The following is a 19,039-nucleotide window of genomic DNA, read 5'->3' as shown; positions in this document are numbered from 1 at the left end:
TGCTTCTCTTTATGGGCTTCATGCTTGATGCATTTCATGCCAGCACACAATTGTGAACTTCACTATAATGTCTCCTCTGTGTGTGCCAAGCACCGCTGCCATTCAAAATGTTCCTGGAACACAGAGGCAGCGGTGTGATACTGATTTTCTGTCATATGCAGGAATAAACATTTTAACCAATCAATACCAGAAACCGATTTTTTTTCCCTTTCGGGGCATCCGTGACTCAGACTGAAAATACATTTTTGGAAAAGTTAAAGCAGGCCGCTTTTTTCCTGTTTAGAGAACAAGGAATGAAAGAGCAGGAAGGGCGTGGAGGAAGTAGACAGAGAAAGTGTCGTGCAGCCAAAGGACGAGGAATTTTTATACTTGGAAACTCAAAACAATCTTTAGTAGAAGGTGGGGGGGGAAAGATTTTAAGCAACAAAGGAGGTCTGTGTATACGGAGAGAGCACCTTGTTAGCGTGAGAGTGACCTTTCCCCACAGGTGTTGAGAGGTTTCTTCACATCTCTGCTGTCTTTAAAAAAGTATCAATTCACTCTCACCGCTACTCTTCTGTCTCCACTCCTGTGATCAACAGTAAGCCTCAATATCTGCCAGAACGCTATCGCTACATTTCTGGCCTTATGAACAGGCTATGATGGATCTACTTTCACCTCTTAGACACACTCTCTCACACATACACACAGGTACAAAAAGCAGTTTGGACAGTCATCTCTGCAAACATTTTTTAATGAAACAAGTCGGTACTAAACGTACTTTAAATAATTGTTGGCCACTTGGGGGCAGTGATAACATTAACAGCGTGGAGGGAACATTTTGAGGCATGGGCAACAATTGGCATCACAAAGTCAAATCTGAAAACAGACATTCTATACATTCTATGCTTGGAAATCACCGAAAAAGGACACTAATAACTCCAGACTGAGTCTAGTAATCATCAAGATCTTACGTTTTCTTCAGTATCAAAGTAATTCAGTTATAGCTGTCTGAATGTGTCAATAATTCCAATACAAACATGATCTGCTACTGTTTATGATAATTCAGAGTGTTTTAAATTATGCCACTTTGGGGTGTGCTGATTTTGACATTTAGTTCTGACTTAAAAAAACCCTCAATATGCTCATTCTCTGCTGGGTTCATTAAAAGTTCTGCAGACAGCACATCGTCCTTGAACCTACAGAACAACTGTTGTAAACCTTTTTTTTGCGATAGTTAAAACTTAATTGTATAAATCCCAAACTAAAGTCAGTTCAAGTCCTTTAAGCTCTTAAATGTAAATGTTCTGCTTTAGTTACCCTGCCTACCTTGGGTATTAATGTGTTGGGTGTGTTCCGGTAACTCAACATGTTTTAGTTTGTGGTTTTTTCACAAATTGTTCCACTGCCCCCAAGTGGCCAAAACATTTACCTATTTCATCCCAATGGCATATTTTCTTAACTTACCTAACACCAATAAGATTTAGACCAAAAACTAGATTAAACGACTACAAATCATAAACAGCAGAGATCAAGAGTGATACATTTAAGAACCGAGCAGAACAACGTGTAGAACGTAGACTTATGTGAAAGAAGTAAAAGACCTGCAGCGAAAAGCAACATAAAAAATGTACTCTGTATTGTAGTGATTACGTTTTGCAATAATGTGTACATTACTTGGCTGTTTATTGATAATAATACAATATAATTGATTAGTTTATTTGGGATGTTAGTATTATTAACCTGAATGTACCAAGTAACCAATAGGTACTGTTGCCAAATAACTGTAGTGGAGTAAAAAGTACATTATTTAGTTTAAAAGATAGAAAATAAAAGTAGAAATAAAGTAGGGGAAAATTAAAAGTAAAAGTACCTCAAACTGTACATTACTTGAGTAAATGTATTCAGTTCCATTTCACCCCAGCTAAGGTGTGAGGAAGCCGAGGCTCGTGGCCAGAGAGTTTACCTCCCAGTCCGGACCATCTGGAGGTCCCACCCTCAGGTGACATGACTCGGCATCATCGAAGAGTTTCCTTCTGTGGACATCCACAGAAATGTGTGTAAGAGACAGACCTCGTGTTACCGCACATGAACTCAGAGCAGACACGCAGCATGGATCCTTGTTAACAGCAAACGGCAGTCACAATTATCCTCTTCCATTTTACTTCTCCAGACACTTTATTCATCTCATGGAGACAGCTGAAACTCTTCTCCACAGGCTTTGAATAATAATCGGCTTTAAGAGAAAAGAAAATATATGAATCCATTTCAGCAAATAAATAACTTGATTCAAACACATAAATAGCATCAAGATAAGATATCAATTCCTCTCTCCTATTAGCACCACCAATCTGGGTTTTGTTGCTCAGGGATTTCACTTCTGGCACTCGCTGTGTTTATACACACACACACACACACACACACACACACACACACACACACACACACACACACACACACACACACACACACACACACACACACACACACACACACACACACACATCATGCAGCATTATACATCAATGCAGGACTCAAAGCAACTCCAAGAGGCTGATACCAACACTAAACATAATCTTTTACACTTTGAGGAAGATATTATATTGCAATATAAATCATCTCTTTCTTGACACAGTCTAGCATACATACATTACTGGGGACTCAACAGTTCTGCACTCTCAAATACAGTACAAGATAAATATGACACGTGGGAATTAACATACAAAAATGTACTTTACATCATCACTTGGCCCACAAGTTTCTCCTCTAAAGACAAGGGTTGGCATAGAGGTTATCTTGATAGTCAGCATGATAGAGGATCAAGACTCAACATTTAATCTGCTCCGTGATAATCTCAATGTACATCTTTTTATGAGAATACATTAAATATTGTAACCTTCACTCCCTCGGTTCTCTTCACTAATCAAATAACTTGCTTTTGAAAGAATAAAGCCTTCAAATATGGGACACTGTGTTTCTTTCTTACCACAGCCTTAAAGGATAGGTTCAGATTTGTTTAACGTACAACTTTACATGTCTTTGTACATTTTAACATATCATTTAAAGAGCTTTATGCTTTGAATTTGGCACACAGACTTCCCCCTGAGGATCATCATCACCCACTATGCAATAACAACTAACATTGTTATTATTACTAACATTATCATAAGCTACATTATCGACAGTTTTCACATAACTAATTGTTATCTTCATTTTTACAGATGATTCCCAGCAGCACACAGCTGTACAGACGATATGCTTTCATAGCTGCTCTGTCACTTGGTGCCCAAACTAGAGAGGATATCAAAACATTGAAAATGTATTGAGGGACTAATACTGGGCAACAGTGATGTTTTGGAATTAAATAGCATTATGGCATTTCCTTTCACTTCTTATCTTTACATGTACAGTACAATTCAAAGTTCTTCTTCTGTACAGTTCATACACACTCAATGTGTGCACGCATTCGGGTTTATACATTGTCCATTGAGCTTCTTTACTTGCTTATTGGCACTGTTAAGTCAGTTTTTATTCAATCTATCAGCCCCAGGTTGGGTATCCATTCCACTGGCATGAAACATGAAGGCATCAAAAAGAACAGGAGGCTGAACACAAGCACAACGGCACTCCACTGCTGCGGTAAAAAGTATTTGGAGGTTCATCTCATTCAGATAGGAAAAGGTCTGGTCGAAATTAAATGATCCACTACAGCAAAACATCTTTAATTCTAAAACAAATTTCCAGTGAGCGGTTTAACTTCAACCTGACAAGTGGGTGGTTTTGATCAAAGCTAACTTTGTGGCTAAAGTAAAGGAAAAGGGCTACACTCCCAGAGTTGATTTAAACATGATGTTATGAGGCGAGATTAAAGAAAACAAAACAGAAAATGGTAAAAGACACAAACTGTGGGAACATGGAATAAAAAATCTAGACAATCAAACAGAGCTTGTTTTTTCAAGTGATGTCTTGATGTTGTGTGGCTGGTATCAATATTTTTGCTACATGGTGATGATCTTTTGTCTTGTAAGCCTCCACTCACACAGAAGCCAGACAGGATGTACTATTTCCCACAAAAGACAAAACAGAATATGCTTCCCGTTGTCTCATTGTCTCAATGCCATGCTTCTCATTGTCTCGTGTGTACTGCGGAGGTTGTTTTAAAAACAAGCCTGCAGGGTGGATGAGTAGTGGTTTCAAAGGTAAGTTTCATTAAAGGAGAGAGAAATTATTTAATCCACTATTGTCATTACACTCAATCGTTTTAAGGATTTATCATTTGGGAATCGCAGAATTTCCTCTGTCGGACCCTAGAGGGAGCAATAACTGCAAACCCCAACATTTCTGATAACAAATGACAGATGGCATCAATGAAGCGGAATACTCTGATGATAAAGACATTTTAAATCGCGCTCTGTTCTTAGTATTTCCTGTGCCTGTCAGAAACAAATATATTATGGCTGAATGTCTTTTTGTATTTGTATGATTAGAAATGTATTTGCATCTACATTAGCAGTGTAGACAGACCACAACCCGCTGTAGAAACATCATTCCACACTGTTTTCTCTTCCCTGAATCAAAGATGCCAGTCGTCAGTTCTCATTAGAGACAGTGATCTTTAGTCTTTGACGTCTTTTTAACGAAACAGGCTTTAATCTTATACTCAGTAAGGCTTGGACTGATGACACAGATACACACAGACACCCATGTACACACTACCAGGGAAACTAGAGCAGGCAAACAGGGCCTGGGTTTGCTTGCGTTCCCAATGAGCTGAGACCACAGAAAAATGTGTCTCCACACCTGCCAGGATCTGTGTGTAGGAACACTTAGCCCTGTGTGTGTATGCGTGTGCATTCATGTCCCCTTGCTAGTGTCTGTATGAGTAATTGGTCATGGTTGTGTACATTCGTATGACTTTATGTAACCTACAGCTGTGATGTGGATCACTACCGTCCACTGCTGTAAACAAGAAAGATAAATAATCCAAGGTGCTCTTTGTTTGCCGTTTGATATTGAAGCCAAATGTGTGTGAACAGAGCATAGAGAACAGAGGGTCCCACAGCAGAATTCAAAGAGCCTGATGCCAGCCACCTGACGTGAATACAATCATTCAGCGAGACAGGGGAACATGGCTCCCCCAGGACGCTTTCCTCCTTCCAGATTTCAGAGCTGCTGCACAGACCTAAGACTATACTAGTGATAGAGACCCTTGTGAAAACAATCAAGCATTGCCATCCAGCCTAATCAAGATTAAGCCCGCTGAATCATCCCTTCGACAGAGATGCTGGTGACTCATGGAAACAGACAAGATGGAATGAGAGAAAAGGCGAATGGAAAAATAGGAGGAAAGTAAATCATGAGTTTGTCGGTTTGGATAGCTATTGGAGAGTGAGAGATGTTCCCTTAATGAGAGTTGGCTACTGCACTAGTTTTTATTCTGTTATCCCGTGTATAAGCCAGATCCTGTTCTCGAGGTTGTAGGCCCAAGCAGGGAGAGTGTGAATGCTGTGGATCACCTCCTCGTCTTTTATGCTCTCCACCTGTCTCAGAACCTGGTGCTCTCATGTTTCAGCATGCGGATGTTGGTAAGCGTCCCGCTGCCCCTGTGGTGGAACCCGTAATCCTGGCGCTGACCCTCCAGTCACCGAGCACTGCTGCCCGCCGATGACATGCTGCTGCTGGGACTGGAGCTGCCCGAGCCCTGGTCTTCAAACACACTGATCTCCAGCTGAGGACAGGGAGAACGTCAAGGATCATCATGACTGAGGGTATTCAAATACAGTTACAATTACAAAAGCCCTGTATTCTTTCATACTTAAACCCTCTGCACACTTAAATGTGTAAAGCTAAAGCAGACCACCACTCTTTCTGTATTGCTCACACTACATTTCATCCCATGTTGATGTGGGTGTGCACAAAAATAAACACTTAATCTCAGATGAGGTGACTTGTGAAAATGTTCTACTTGAGAGCTCAGTGTTTTACAAAAAACAAACAGAAGAAGTCCCTGTGTGTGTGTGTGTGTGTGTGTGTGTGTGTGTGTGTGTGTGTGTGTGTGTGTGTGTGTGTGTGTGTCTGCTTCCTGCCCCGCTCTGCATCCCAAGTTTCCTGGTAATGCTTATCTCCTGTCTCAGATTGTCTCCAATGTGCTCCAAATACAATTGCATCTTGTTTTGGCTTGAAAAAGATTGTAGAATCTGGAACAGCTCATGACAAGTAAAAATAAACCCCAGAACTTCTCAAAACTATAAGTTGCAGATTTGTCAACTCGAGGGTTTTTGAGTCAAATCACAGTATGTTGAAACATGTAAAAGAGGTAGAAGTGAGACACATGTTGTGCTGGTCTTTGGGGGATTGAGGTCTCTATCATCCACGAACAGAGACTATATTGTACCGGGGTGTGTTGGCTAATAGGTTGGCCCTGTGACTTGGAGCTTGTTTATGTGATGGTCTACTGGATACATTCTCTCTCTCCTTTTGACTTTTAACTTCATGAGGAACTTTGTTGGGTTAACTCCAACTAACAAAGAGATGTTCACATCTGGCTTCTTCTGCAAACTATAAAATACCATAAAATTAGCCTTGTGAAGAGTTAGAAACATTTGAAAAGATTGTGATAGACCACCCTGTTTTGGCACAGCAAAAAAGAACAAAATGTCCTGAGCAAACAAAACACAGAACCGCAAGTGCATACACACCTCAGGCTGCTGATTCATCACATCACTACTTTTTCACCTTTTCTCGTCAAAGGACATCTTATGTGTGCTTTTTTCAGGTTTGCCCTCCTTTAAATGTACTCCTGGGAATGAAAGCTGGCCATTGAACAGCTGGAGTTTAAGTGCCTTGTTCAAGGGTACCTTGACAGTAATTTATGAGAAAAGAGTGTTCCTTTTTAATTCATCCAACTAACATGATGCTAGTAGTTCAATTGATTCTAACTAGTCACCTTTCCCGAAGCCTGGTTTCTGCAAACTCCCAAATTCTGCAACCTCATCTCAGTCTTTATATCACTGACTGTTCTGTTCAGCAGTTATTCTTTTTGAACACTCTTGGGCAGCCGATGAGTGAAGGATACAACTCTCATTCCTCTCTCTACGGGATCTGTCAGCAGCAGACCTCGAGGAGCGTAGATCTTCTCATTCTGCTCATGGATGTATCCTGATATCTTCTTCAGCACCTGGAGTAGAACAAGAGGGTTGGTGAGGGGTAAGAAAAAGGACAGAGGTACATTTGGAGACAATCAAGATTTGATTAGATCCATTGGAGGCATAGTGAAAACCTAAAGAAACAAGCCTAAGATGTGATCCAGCAGAAAATAACCTGTACAGACATTCTAACAGGGGACCCATTACCTGCATATTGCTTTTCAAAGTGCACTCTGTGTAACCATGTAGATAAAAAGACGCCAAACCATGGCAGGGCTGCAGTAACTAACCGCATACAATACTGAAACTCATTGCCTGTCTCTATTTTTCCTGAACATTATAATCTAAACTCAAAGTAATTATATTATGCTCAAAGTACGGAAGTTATTTTATACATATTTCTAGGCCACTCATGTCAAGCAAGGCTGTATGTATTAGTTTAGTAAAAAGTACAAGCTTGAGCTTTTCTCTTTTTGAAGTTTTCCATTTGGAAGCCATGGTTCCTGATTCCAAATATGGCTCTCCCGGGCTAAATGTCCTGCCTTGGTTAACTGTCGGGTCAATTCGGAAACACTATACAATGCGAGGTGGACAGTTTATTTGGATTGCATTGGCACTGGACTTACTGTATATCTCAGTTTTGCAAGTGAGTATTGGATCAAATGTGTGCTATATACCCAAGAACAGCAGTGGAGCGAAGCTGAGCACCAAGTTCAAACCGTGCCTCGGCACAGAAATTCAAACAAGCATGCCTGTATTACATTACTCTACGCATTACAACCACACACATTGTTTAGAGAGTTTAACAAAACCGTAGCACTGGGAAGCAGTCCCATGGTCCCGCTGATAGCAACCAAATGACTCCTGACTGATGCGTGGAGATGCTAAATGGACTGATGATAGCCAAAGTGGCATCATTAGAGCAGCTTATTCAGCCTCAGATATGCCTCTGTGGACATCAACAAGGCTGATGTGCCATGCCTCTTCTACACTCTGCCTAACCATGTCAATCAGCCAACCCACGCTCCACTGGGCCTCATGTACACTGACAGAGCTGTCACCACTCCTAAAGAGAGAGGCAATCTGAAACACATCTGGGGTCTCTACTAAGACAACACACATTTGTATAACTTAAGAAAAAGACCACAACATTATCTACTGTATATACAATGAGAAACCAGTTTAACCATATTGTCTACAACTTTAGGATGCAACCCTGACATTGATGGCACCTGAAAGTCAGGCCAATTTAGGGGTTTGTTTAAAACATGTATCATTACTTGTCTTTCTTTCCAAGGGATTTTCTTTTAACAATTGATTGTTAAAACAACAACAATAGAATCCGTAGAAAAACTACAGCAATCACTTGAAGTATGCTGTATTGGGGATACTTTTGTTTCTGATTTATTAAACATGAAATATTCAGTTCCACATATTTGAGTTAACTAAAGGTCAGTGTAGCACTCAGCATTGACAGGTTAAAACAATAGAGAGTGAGCAACACACTGAGCAGCGCTCCTCTGGGATGTCAAAAGCCTGTTACAGCTGCAGGCACAGCTGCTAATATAGTGACCCCTGCTAGAGGAGACCAAAACCACAGAAGAATACTTCTTTCTATCTCCAACTGGCAGACAAAAAAGAAGATGTGTTTTCAATGAAATGCCTGGAAAGATTTAACATTGAGGAGAAAACAACACAGTACATTTCTCAGTGAAAAGCTATCAAAAGGCAGCGGTTTGCTCCATTGTGCTGCCTTAAATCAGTCAGATCTATTTCAGGTTAAGGTATCAATATTGCTTTATAACTCCATCAAAGAGAATACAGCATCATAGAGAGGAGCCTTATTATTTATTGTGGCCCGAAAAGCCAACCGTGTCACGGCTAGCCAATCGTGTCACTTCAGCGAAACAATATGACAGTTAAGTACTCAAGCTGTGCCACTTTGTGCTGGCTTGTCTGTTACAGCCCTTCTAGAAAAAGCTTTAAGAGTGTGTGTATATCGCCTAGGAAGCAAAGGTGTCACAGTCTGTTTCACATGCATGCCGCGAGTGTTTATTCCTCTGCAAGAAAGAAAGTTGTTTATGTCACCAAGTGCAATATAAAGGGAATTATGTGTGTCTCACTGAAACCCGAGTGTTCAGGCACATTCTTGTGAATAATAGAAGAACAAAAAAATGGGAGATGAGGGCACATGCTGTGTGTGAGGGAAGCTTTCTGAACGCTTGTGTGCACATGTATCTGTTCTGACATGATGGGAGCAATCAGTGTCCTTTGATAGGGTGAGATGTAAGCATCAAGGGCTCTGGGTGCTCCAATGAATCTGCACACTGATCCACGCTCTCTGGTGTGTGGCCTCTTTATCAGCACACACACACACGTACACGCACAAACAGCATCAACTTGGGTGGGTATATTTGATCATTGTCAGTCGCAACATCATTCAGCCAAGATGGTTAAGTTAAACAAGTAAATAAACAGCTTTCCTGTGTGTTTGATGGCATCTTAGCGTCTCAATGGAGCGGCACCCAGCTGACGAGGAGATGAAAGCAGCTCAGACCAATGCGTTTGCGCATGGCTTCATGACAGCAACATGTCCTTTTGTGCTCCTAGGTCAAGCTCCAAGTATCTCTGTACTGCTTTGATAAAGAAATGTTTACAGAATGCAACAAAACTAGGGAGATGAATGTTGCGGGTGACAACGATCAGAACACAGAGGCATGCTGGGACTTCACGCCACTCTAGTTTAATCTAAAACAACCGACAAAGTCACAAGAGGTTAATCAAACTCCCTGTGCATGTGTCTGAGATTGTGTGTGTGTGCAGGTGTTCCATCTCATGTAGCGACATGCTGCAACAAAGAGGTTTAGTCACCTGCCCTTTCTACAGATGGACATCTTGGTTTTGCTGCAGGTAAATGTCACGTTACAGTTGGCGTGCCATGCCTTGTGCACCAGCACACATGTGGACGAACAGCTGAGAGAGAATCGAGTGTAATCTCCTAATTTTGGGGTTTTTCCAGGTACCAGGCGATCTTCTGGATTCTTATAAGGTGGAGGTCAATGTAACCCATCCAGGGCTGCAGTCGAATAGTCCAAAAATCAGCTCCTAAATTCTAACCCTATCGTCTATTCCTTGACCTCTGAGCGAAACGTCACGGGGTTAAGGGATAGTGGATAGGAGAATTCAAAAGGACTTAGGAGAAGAGACTGCGGTACTTCCGAATCCGAATGCACTTTTACTATCCGACGTGTTTATGATGCGCCAGCGGACGTCATTGTGTGCGTCTGCTGCTGTGGTGAAACTATGGAAACTACAGTTTTCTATACAGCGGACTACATGGATGTTTAATAAGAACGACGGACTCATCTAAGACTCTGCACCGTGCTCTGATGCTGTTGCTTTGCTTTATGAACGTGGACAACAGAGAAACATATTCTTCATGACCAAAGTTGGAATTGAAATAAAAAAGGAAAGTGAAACTTATGCTCGTCACCCTCTCCCTCCGGTCCACATTAATACAAATGATCCCAATACGTATGATTGTATGAACTATGAAAAGATCTTAAAATCAATACAAATGTATTTATTATAAACGTTAGTCCTTAACACCTATCACTGTGTACATCACCATTCAAACATCTTTTAAAAGTTGAACAAACCCCACACAGCTCAGTGAAATGTTGACTTTATTTGATAATTTCAGTAAAAACTAACGTTCATATTTCTCTTTTTGATTATAATACTGATGAACGTTCAAAACAAAGCACTTTGGCAAGTTGCCACCTATGTTTTAAAATGCTTAATAAGCACCGTAACTTTCATGATATAATTTCTCGGTCATAATCGGTTGATTCCTTGAACGGCCGACTGTTGTGTGACGGCAAATGCTGCGGCTGCAAGGCATTGTGGGGCAGCATTTTCTCCTCTCCTTTCGGTGAGGGAGGTCCAGTGGTTCCTAAGCTAAAGGAGGTTATAAAGGAAGTTTGAAACCTCCTTTCCTATCATCTAGACTATTCTAATTCTCTAGATTCTAGAGAATTCGAACGGCACTTGTCATGGCTGCCACTGAGGGACTTCCGGGTCATTTCACTCGGTTAGGAAGGTTCCTAAGCTAAATGGACTATTCGTCTTCAGCTCAGATCCACTCAATTACCTTGCTGACTTTAATATTTTAATAACGAAATTCCATAATGATTACATATTTATCATTGCAGCACAGTTGGCATGCTGGGTGTGCATATATTTATTCCAGGTGTTCTAGTTTCTTCCTCTCATCCATATGTGATATATTTCAGCATAGGTTAACCTTGCTCTCATCCAGTACATGTTACAATATCATTTGTATCCACCTGCCACCCTCAACAGGATACTCGGATCAGAAAAAGGATGAATGGATATTTATATATTTTTTTATGTTCACAGTGTCAGTAAACTGCGACAAACAGGGTTTGCCCTTTAAGGCCTCATTAGATTTCTGCAATCCATACGTTGTTTTAAAAGATTTAAGAGGGGCCTCTCGAATAATGATCATGTTTTCTATAAGAGATCTATTTAGCTGCAGGAAAAAGAAGATCATTGGGAAGCAATACTAAAACAAGCGTTATAAAAAAAAGTGTGTGCTCTCAAAGAAAGCTCCAAGGAATAATTCAACAGATAAGAAACATTTGCTGAAGATAAGATAAATAGGTCAGTAAGATAAGATGGGATATATTTTTTATTAATCGTCATTGGGAAAGTCAGGCGTCAACCACTCGAATGCCTGTGCATGCATTGCGCAAATTCCTAAGTCAATGGGCTTTTTCCACAGCAGAAATGTTCACTTTTCATAGCAGGAAAAGCACCGGTGTTACCAATAAAATGATCGATGGCTCTGCTCTATTCAAGTGTCCCAGTAAGCCATAGAGGTGGGACAGTGAGCCAGGATGAATAACACCAGGACCCTGAAACTGAAGCAGCAAAATGAAATGCAGCCATTACGAACTTTATTATTTACACCGGAGCTTTTCCTGCTGTGAAATAACAACATGTCTTCATTAAAAAAATACCCATGGGCCTATCTTAGCAACAAGACTAGAATCAGGGGGAAGAGACTTGCCTAGCTGTTTCCAAAGTAACAAATTGTGCCTTATGACCCGTGTAAAGCTAAACAACAGTTTACAAAACCATTGTTACAACACATATTTCCCAAACCTAATGTGCAGCCATATTTTCATTGATACAAAGTTAAATGTTCCTTCAGGTACACAAGTGTTTTGGAGAAATGTATGAAAGTACCTTCTCATAGCGTGTCTCCATGCAGAGGAAGACGATGTAAGCTGTTGCACAGGCCAGACATCCTTCCAGGTACGACTGGGCCCCAATTTTTTCTGCGTCCACATAATAAGAGTTCAGCGTTTTCACCGTCTCCTCGAGCAAGGTTCGCTCAATCTACTTACAAACACAAACAGACATCCAGGTAGGGACATGGACATGCACACACCATAAGGACTGTGAAGGTCTTCTGGCATAACAGTGGGAACAGGCTGTTCCGCTATAAAAAAGACCTGCCAAACACACCAGCTGCAATCTGCTCAACCCAAAGTACTCCTGCTTTGTCAGAGAATTTCTCAACAAACTTCACGTGAAAACTAAGAAGAAATGTACATGAAAAGATACATTTTTAAACTGTGACAGCAGACGGTAGAGGTTTGCACAACATTACATTTAAAACGCTCACTAATGGCCCCTTTGCACTGACTCCCACTGTGTTTCTCTCTGTTTTATGTTTCCTTTTTGCTCTGTTTATGTGGACTGTCTGCTTAAGATGATAATTACTAGACAAATCTACAATAATACCCCAATATAACAGCATTCACAGATGCTAATGTGGAAAGGTGAAAAGAGCAAATAAACAGCACCAATTCTCCAGAGCCTAAAGCGAGTGTAAAAAAAGCAGAAGGGCTTCATTAGATTCAACTTTCTTTTGAGGATCAGAACATGTTGAATACATTTCTAATACTTATACTGTTTTTGTCCGCTGAGTTAGAACTGCAGGACATTAAAGCTCAAAGTTTGTATCCTTTTGTGGGGTGGAAATACCTTACAAACCAACAGCCATCACTCACACCTGTTCTTTCATATTGGGAAGCACCATTTTGATCTTATTAGGCTACATTGGGCTATCACTCTTTCAGTATCAGAGAACGGGGGTGTTGCTTCAGGTGAGTTGGGTTTTGGTCAACATATTACATTTTGCCTGGATGTGTGTATACTGTAAGTGTGTTTGTGCTCACCCTGTTGTCGAGCTCGGAGGGGAACTTGGCCTGGAAGCGGCACACGGTTCCTTCAGTGTAGTCTCTCTGAACAAACACCTTGGTGACCAGCGATGCATTGTGCCTCAGCTCCTGAAGGTTATGAAACTGAGCAGATAAACAACAGGAGAAAGGCACACGTGTTCAATTTGTGGTTCAAAATTAATATATAAACATAATCGTACAAGAGTAGCAGGTCTATTTGATTTGGTGTTGTGTGTAGTGGTCAAAAACCCTCTCACAACGTTCATTCAGACTAGAATATTGTATTCTCCATTAAATATACATATAATGGGAATTTGGCTTTGGCACTGGATGATGATAATAAGGTAAAATAACAATCACCATACACAGTACAACATTCAATTCATACACAGAAAAATTGCATCTTAAAGTGACTAAGTGGCAGTCTTAATAAAATGTCAGAGTGGTTTGTTCTTCCACTGGCTTGGGTCCATTAACATATCAGTTGTATTTAAAATAAATTCTTTATGATACGTTAAAATGGTGATGGTTTTCAGGGTTTTTCTTGACAACACAGGTACATAAGGGCTACACAGTGTGAGAATGGTACTGTGTTACTACACCAACACTTCATTCCTCCAGCATCAATGGACCCAATTGCAGTAATAACACTTTGAAAGACATCCTTTTGCAGCACTTTGGTGCTGAGGGGAGTGTTTTACACCCAAACAGTCATCCCCCTGAGAGGAATAAAGCAGCAACCAAGTGGGCCAATGTAACATGCCCCCTGCTGATATAAATGACTCCCCTCAAGAGGATGGCAATTAGAGATACAATAGGAGAGTAAAGGGAGGGAGAAGGGAATGAACAAAAAGCGTGTGTGAAAATTGAGTATAACACAGATAAGGAGGCATATTTTTAATTCAGAGCTTAAAACTTTATTTCTGCTCCATATTTCCCAGAATGCGTCGGCCAGATTGTAGTTGTTGGCTTATTATATTCACTACATTTTATTCTGTGGATCGTTTGTCCAGCTACTGCAGTGTTGTTATAATTAAGAGCAAGCATATTTTCAGTTTATGAGGTTGCCTGAGCAGGAGAGAGTCATTTCCAAGTAAGCAGACATAGTACAGTGCCAGCCTTTCATCTCTATATAGAGTATATCACTCACAACCCAGAATAGCATCCAAGCAGCTATTTTTATCAGCCAAAAGCCAAAATCATCTCACTGCCAATAGATCTTTCTGTCTGCCAGAGCTTTGAATATCCTTCTTTTTGCGTTCTTCATCTCAAAAAACACCCCCCCTCCTTTCCTCCTCCTCCTCCTCCTCCTCGCACTATCTTCAGGCCATCATGATGAACAACAAGTCACTCTATTAATAGAAGCGATTATCAGCACACGATTGAGAATCCTTTATCCAAGTAAGAATCATTTTGCTGAGTGAGATAAACAAAAGATCCATAAGGGTAATTTGTTCGTTACTGTGAGATTTGTTTTGGGTGAGGAGGTCTCGCATTCAATTTTTTAATTGAGTAGTTTTAACTTGTTTACTTCAAACTTATATTAGCAGTTAATAGTTCTGTTTGCTGAAGGATTTAAACCTGATATCCAGGTCCAGTTGTGTAGATTTTTAAGCTTCAGGATTGTTAGAAAAAAGAAATAAGAGATAATGGAGGGCAGCAAAAACAAACAAAAAGAAGAAAGGAAGGAAAACAAAGAAAGAAATGAGGAATTATGGAAGTCCCTGAGGAAGGAAATAAGATACTGTAGTTGAAAAGATGTGAGAAAAGAAAGGGAGGAAATGAAGATGAAAAAAGGTAAAGAAAATAAGGTCTAAGGAAACAAATACACAGGAAGAAGGATGCTGACACTTTAGTTGACAGAAGTTCAGACCTGAGTGGAACCCAGCAGCTTGAACTGCACTGTCACATGCTCAGCTTTCAGGCCAGTGGGACATCACAGTGTGTTTTGACTCGCTGTTGACCTACTGACCTCCCTCTTACATCTCTCTGCTACATGTAGCTCGCAGCTGAGCAAAGCAAGCAAGTGTCATGAGTGTGTGGCGGCCAATCAAACATGTCCCTTTATTTCTTCAAAAAGACATCTCTGTGTGAACATCTCTCCAGACAATCCCATGATTTTTAACAAACATGGACACTTGTGTGACACAATTAAAAGTGATTCGTCCAATGTGGATGTCCTAGTTAAATGTCACAACTGACTGGTTGTGCCTGCCGGTGTCTTCTGTGTCATTTCATGTCATGTTCTGATTGATGGTTTATAGATGTGGGTCATAGCATCTACACTGTTATAACTTGGTCCTAAACGTGGTACCCACTCTCAAATAACTTTCAACTGCCCAAATCCTCCAACACCTACACTGTTTTGTTAATAGAAAACGTAAACATAAAATGTTTATTTGGTCATGTTGTGTTGATGTTACTTAGATTAGAGCCTTAAAGATAAATGTTTTCTGTTGGCAGAGATCTGATGTTTACTTTTCTGCGTGGGAGATCAGGGTTCAAATCCAGCCTATTACTGTGTCTAAGTATAGCACACAAGCAGACAGCAATGTTAAAATGTCACACTGATCACACAGGACTATTAAGAAGCTGTGCATCATGCAGCTCTGTCTAACTTCTCCTTCCACCCACACATCCATTACTTCTAGTTTGCACATTGATTAACTGCAAAATGAAATGTACTCAGTTGAAGAAATAAAATAAGAAAAAGAAGGAGGACTTATAACCAGTTTAGAGGTTCATAAAAACATCATGAATTTAGCAAACAAAAGAAACAAATGTATTTTACAAGCCACTGGCTCACCAGACAAAAGAAACACCAAGAACCAAACTACTGTAGAGTACATCAGTTCAAACCAGAAGTGAAAAATGACACATGATGCATCAATGACCTCTCATGGCGATGGATGGATGTCACTAAATCACATATTTTCATTGTCATTCCTACTCAGATACCCTTCCCTATCTCTGACTTCCAGCCTGGATATTGGGGTCAGCGTTACTCTCAATGCCATGACATGTTTCATAGTCTCGTCACTCTGACTCAAACAACGTAAAACGACAGCACGGGTGAGTGCCATTGGGCAGCAATGCAAAGGGCATACACAATTACAGTATGCACAGCAAATACACTCAGTCAGATGTTTCATTCTTCTCTCCAAGCTAGTATTTTTCAGCTCTCTTGTCATCTGTCCAAATGATTTTCTGCCATTTGGAGCAGCATTTGACCTGTTTTCTGCCAAGCAACGCTAGCCATATGTCTATAAATCGTTTAATTTTAAGACAGTGTTGACAAAACTGTAACCTTTCCATGACATCTGGAGGAAGATCAGTGACTTTGGGGCCTAAGCTGAAAGAGGAAATCTCTTTTGGATAAAGGTGGAGCATTGTTTCAGTAGACAGCCGAGCCTGAGCCAGCCTCTGATGATTACTGGTTCAACACATTATTCATCAACAGTGTATGCTGAGCCAGGGCTAGCCTACAGGCGAGGAGGGTCTGGAATTGGTGGACTTAATGGATCCAGAGAGCGTCCACGCAGCACAAATAGTCTGCAGGATGAGCTAAGTGCTACTCAGTCACTTAACATGGTCCTTTGCTGACTTGGCATACACGAAAATGTCAAAGAATGAGTTTTAATATAATATAAAAGAGAGACAGAGAGCTGGGTATGCTGCTCATCTCTAACTCCAATCACTGATGGTTACAAACTGCAGCAGCCTGTTCACATTAAATATGTCATGGATAATTGATGGGCCTTGGACATAAAATCTCTCCTGGTTGCACCAACTGGGTGTGTTTGTTCGCATGTGCATTTTGAGTTGTGTGCATGCACGTGTGTGTAATTGATGGGGCTTGGACAGGGATGCTGGCAGACCACCAGAGGGAAAATCAGGGACCCTCAGCCAATGTCTTTCAGGCTCGGAAAAAATCTGGCAAGAATCCTGTGCAGCTTATTGTCACTACACCTTTACCTGCAGCACCATTAAGCTTGAATTACAACTTCACTCACTCATAAATTGCATGTTTAGTGTGTTCACATACATATGATCACATATATTTACACTCATGCATGTACTGTATGCTGGCACAACTATATGCTGGCTCATTCTTGCAAAGAAATGGCTCTTCCAGGGAGATCATTATTATGATAACTAAAGCAGATATGTCTTCAGCGTAATGGTTACATCACCAAGGACACAACGGGGACGAGAGGAACACATGCATGCTGGCCTGAGAGCTAGCAGACATTACTGAGGCTAAAAATACATCAGCAACACAGTTTGTTGTAGTTGTGCTATGACACTGCCTGAACAATACTATTTCTGTCATGGACGCTGTGCCTCTGCTGTTCAGAGTTGCCAATCATGTTGGCTCTATTTATGAGAGCTGGGAATTGGAAAGCTGATTCACTATGTGGCTCATTTAAAATGCAAGGACACATTCCTGACAATTTCGAAGTGACAGTGTGAAAGACAGAGAGAGGCTGTCCCTGTCCATGGTGCTGACTGCTCCATCATCTTCAGCACACCATCAGCCTCCTCATCTTCGAGCCTACTGGATATTCTTTAACTGGAGGACATTTGTTTTCTTAATTGACCATGCAAGGAAAAAACACTACGTATGAACAAATATGCATATCTGCCTGTTATTACAGAGCTCAAAAAGTAGAATGAAAGTAAATGCAATGGAGCTTATGCATGGAAAATATTTTCATACTTGAAGATAACCTGGCAAGACTCTCTGATATTTCAGTTACAATTCACAAGAAGACAAGTCCAAGTGGTGGAAAAGATTGAATTAACAATTAACATTAACATTAACCACGAGAAACCACATGCATCGGAGGAACAGCAAGCAAGACATTCAGTTTACAAGACTGCATTTCTTGTAAAAAACGAAGGGATATCATTTTCGGGTTTTGTTCATGAAATACAAGAGAAAAGGCAGCGGAGGAGGAGCCGCATTTCTTACCTCTCTCGCCATATTGCAGTAATGAAGTGCAGAGGATCTGTCCCGTGCTGAAACAGACTACCGTGTGCTCGTGCTGTGCGGGACACCGCGACTACAGGGCAGGAGAACGAGGGCGCGTGCTTTTGCGTGACTGAGCGCGCACACTGCGACTAGATTTGCAGGGACGGGAATATGCTAATTAGGCTACATGCATTTAAAAAAAAAAAAAAAGCACAAACCGAACATTATTTGCCCTCAGTCCTTTTCAGTCCTCAAGGTCAGACTTTTAAAAAACTTAACAGTGGTAACGGAAATATTCATTTTGTTAAGGTTGTACCTCTTTTTGTGGGGTATTAATAATTTCATTGATCATTAATCATTCAAACACGTGCCTATAGATTTCGGTTTCTGTTTGCGACCAGTCAAGCACCTCAGTTCTTCACTTGAAGGATAGACAACAGGCACATAAATAATCAAATGTAATGTTTACAGATGCAATCCTTCACACATTGAGTACTGTAGCTTTACTATAGAATCTTTTGCGAGAGTATTATCAAAGCAAAGCTCAATAAGAGTAGCATTCAGAAGTGCTATACTGATACCAGAGGTTTAAAAAAAAAAAATACGAGTTCAGTATTAAATCACCAGTGAAGGAAAATGCCCCCAAGGACATAAATCTTATTTTA

The 19,039-nt window shown here is 40.7% G+C and overlaps 1 protein-coding gene across 1 annotated transcript; it reads right to left on the bottom strand.

Annotated features, from left to right (window-relative positions):
• Positions 1 to 2,128: 2,128 nt before the first annotated feature.
• Positions 2,129 to 18,455, bottom strand: golga7bb (golgin A7 family, member Bb). Its single transcript, XM_010782362.1, has 5 exons — positions 18,375 to 18,455; positions 13,397 to 13,522; positions 12,399 to 12,551; positions 7,055 to 7,156; positions 2,129 to 5,707 (listed from the first exon to the last, which is right to left on the bottom strand). The coding sequence occupies exons 1-5, from the start codon at positions 18,384 to 18,386 to the stop codon at positions 5,621 to 5,623; spliced, it is 480 nt and encodes a 159-aa protein (XP_010780664.1). The 5' UTR covers positions 18,387 to 18,455; the 3' UTR covers positions 2,129 to 5,620.
• Between the last annotated feature and the right edge of the window lie 584 nt (positions 18,456 to 19,039).

Source organism: Notothenia coriiceps, unplaced genomic scaffold, assembly GCF_000735185.1.
Source record: "Notothenia coriiceps isolate Sejong01 unplaced genomic scaffold, NC01 NC01_scaffold00024667, whole genome shotgun sequence".
Lineage (NCBI taxonomy): Eukaryota > Metazoa > Chordata > Actinopteri > Perciformes > Nototheniidae > Notothenia > Notothenia coriiceps.
This window is presented reverse-complemented; position numbering and strand designations above follow the sequence as displayed.

Coding starts and splice junctions, on each gene's coding strand:
- golga7bb (XM_010782362.1), bottom strand. Junction 12,552..13,396: donor CCTCCGAGCTCGACAACAGG/GTGAGCACAAAC, acceptor GTTTGTAAGTAG/ATTGAGCGAACCTTGCTCGA. Junction 7,157..12,398: donor TGGAGACACGCTATGAGAAG/GTACTTTCATAC, acceptor GTTCTACTCCAG/GTGCTGAAGAAGATATCAGG.